General features: G+C 45.6%; 1 protein-coding gene across 1 annotated transcript; it reads right to left on the reverse strand.

Annotated features, from left to right (window-relative positions):
• Nucleotides 1–337: 337 nt before the first annotated feature.
• On the reverse strand, nucleotides 338–793 carry TEOVI_000849000 (uncharacterized protein; the record flags this gene model as incomplete). The annotated part of the gene is made up of 1 exon (XM_067222410.1): nucleotides 338–793. One exon carries the CDS (start codon nucleotides 791–793, stop codon nucleotides 338–340), a length of 456 nt encoding a protein of 151 aa, XP_067078511.1.
• Between the last annotated feature and the right edge of the window lie 210 nt (nucleotides 794–1,003).

Consider the following 1,003-nt stretch of genomic DNA (forward strand, 5'->3'; position numbering starts at 1 on the left):
CTTCCCTTCTTACTGTCACTATCACTAATACAATTGTCATCCCCTCTTTCCCTCCTACGTTTTGAAGCCTTCGGCATCAGGCACATGTTCCGCTTGTCATAGTTTGGAGGTTGTGGTCAAAAGGCGGCTGTGACCTTTAATATACTTGCATAACAAGCCGGAGCGACCGCATGCACTCCAACCGCACAAACGAAAGCGGTTTTCGTACATTTAACGAAATAATAAAAAAAAACACCCATATCCTCCTGCCGTCTTTTTTTTTTTTTACACGGAACACAACCAAAAGTCAATCGCACTGAAAGGGTAAACGGTATTGTTGGATGTACACACAACGTTACTAATTCACTATCAAATGCAGGACAGCAAGCGTGGCTAGTGCCGATATTAGCAACCTGCAATGAGTTTGTAGATAGAGCCAATAAGCAATAAACACCAACACTGCCGTGTGAGCGCAGCTGTTTCCATTGAATCCAAGCGTAGCGAACCCACATCCCCATAACATGAAGCAGACAAAAACAAACCCCGATATCACACGATCCACAACCGATTCCGTCGCCTGTTCTCCAGCTATCCAGTGCCGCATGAACAACTTCCCGGGGACGACAGCAGAGACGGGCCGGTATTCCTGCTGCTGTTGGAGTGCTTTCATTTCCTCTTCAGTAAGCGATCGGGAAAAGACGTTGCTGAAATCGTGTCTCGTTAGGCCGTGACGGCCGTGGCGTATTGATACGTTGCAGTTCGAGAGACCCCAACGTGCGATAATGCCACCGGCTGGAGCTGCGCGGCGAAGCATATGATTGGTTTTTCTTTTTTGTAAAAAAAAAAACAAACAAACTTTTTTTTTCCTTTTCTTTTGAGCTATGCCGAGTGTAGTATCGAAAAACTGTCCCCGCAGGCAATGTGGTGGAGGCGGGCGTCACACAGACGAGATGATAACAGAGGTAATAAAAGAAATAGTAAATAAGCACAATGATGGAAGCCTCTTATGCGGTAAAAAAAAAAA

The sequence above is a fragment of the Trypanosoma equiperdum genome, assembly GCF_001457755.1.
Source record: "Trypanosoma equiperdum strain OVI genome assembly, contig: ctg_1627, whole genome shotgun sequence".
In the NCBI taxonomy this organism is placed as follows: Eukaryota; Euglenozoa; class Kinetoplastea; order Trypanosomatida; family Trypanosomatidae; genus Trypanosoma; species Trypanosoma equiperdum.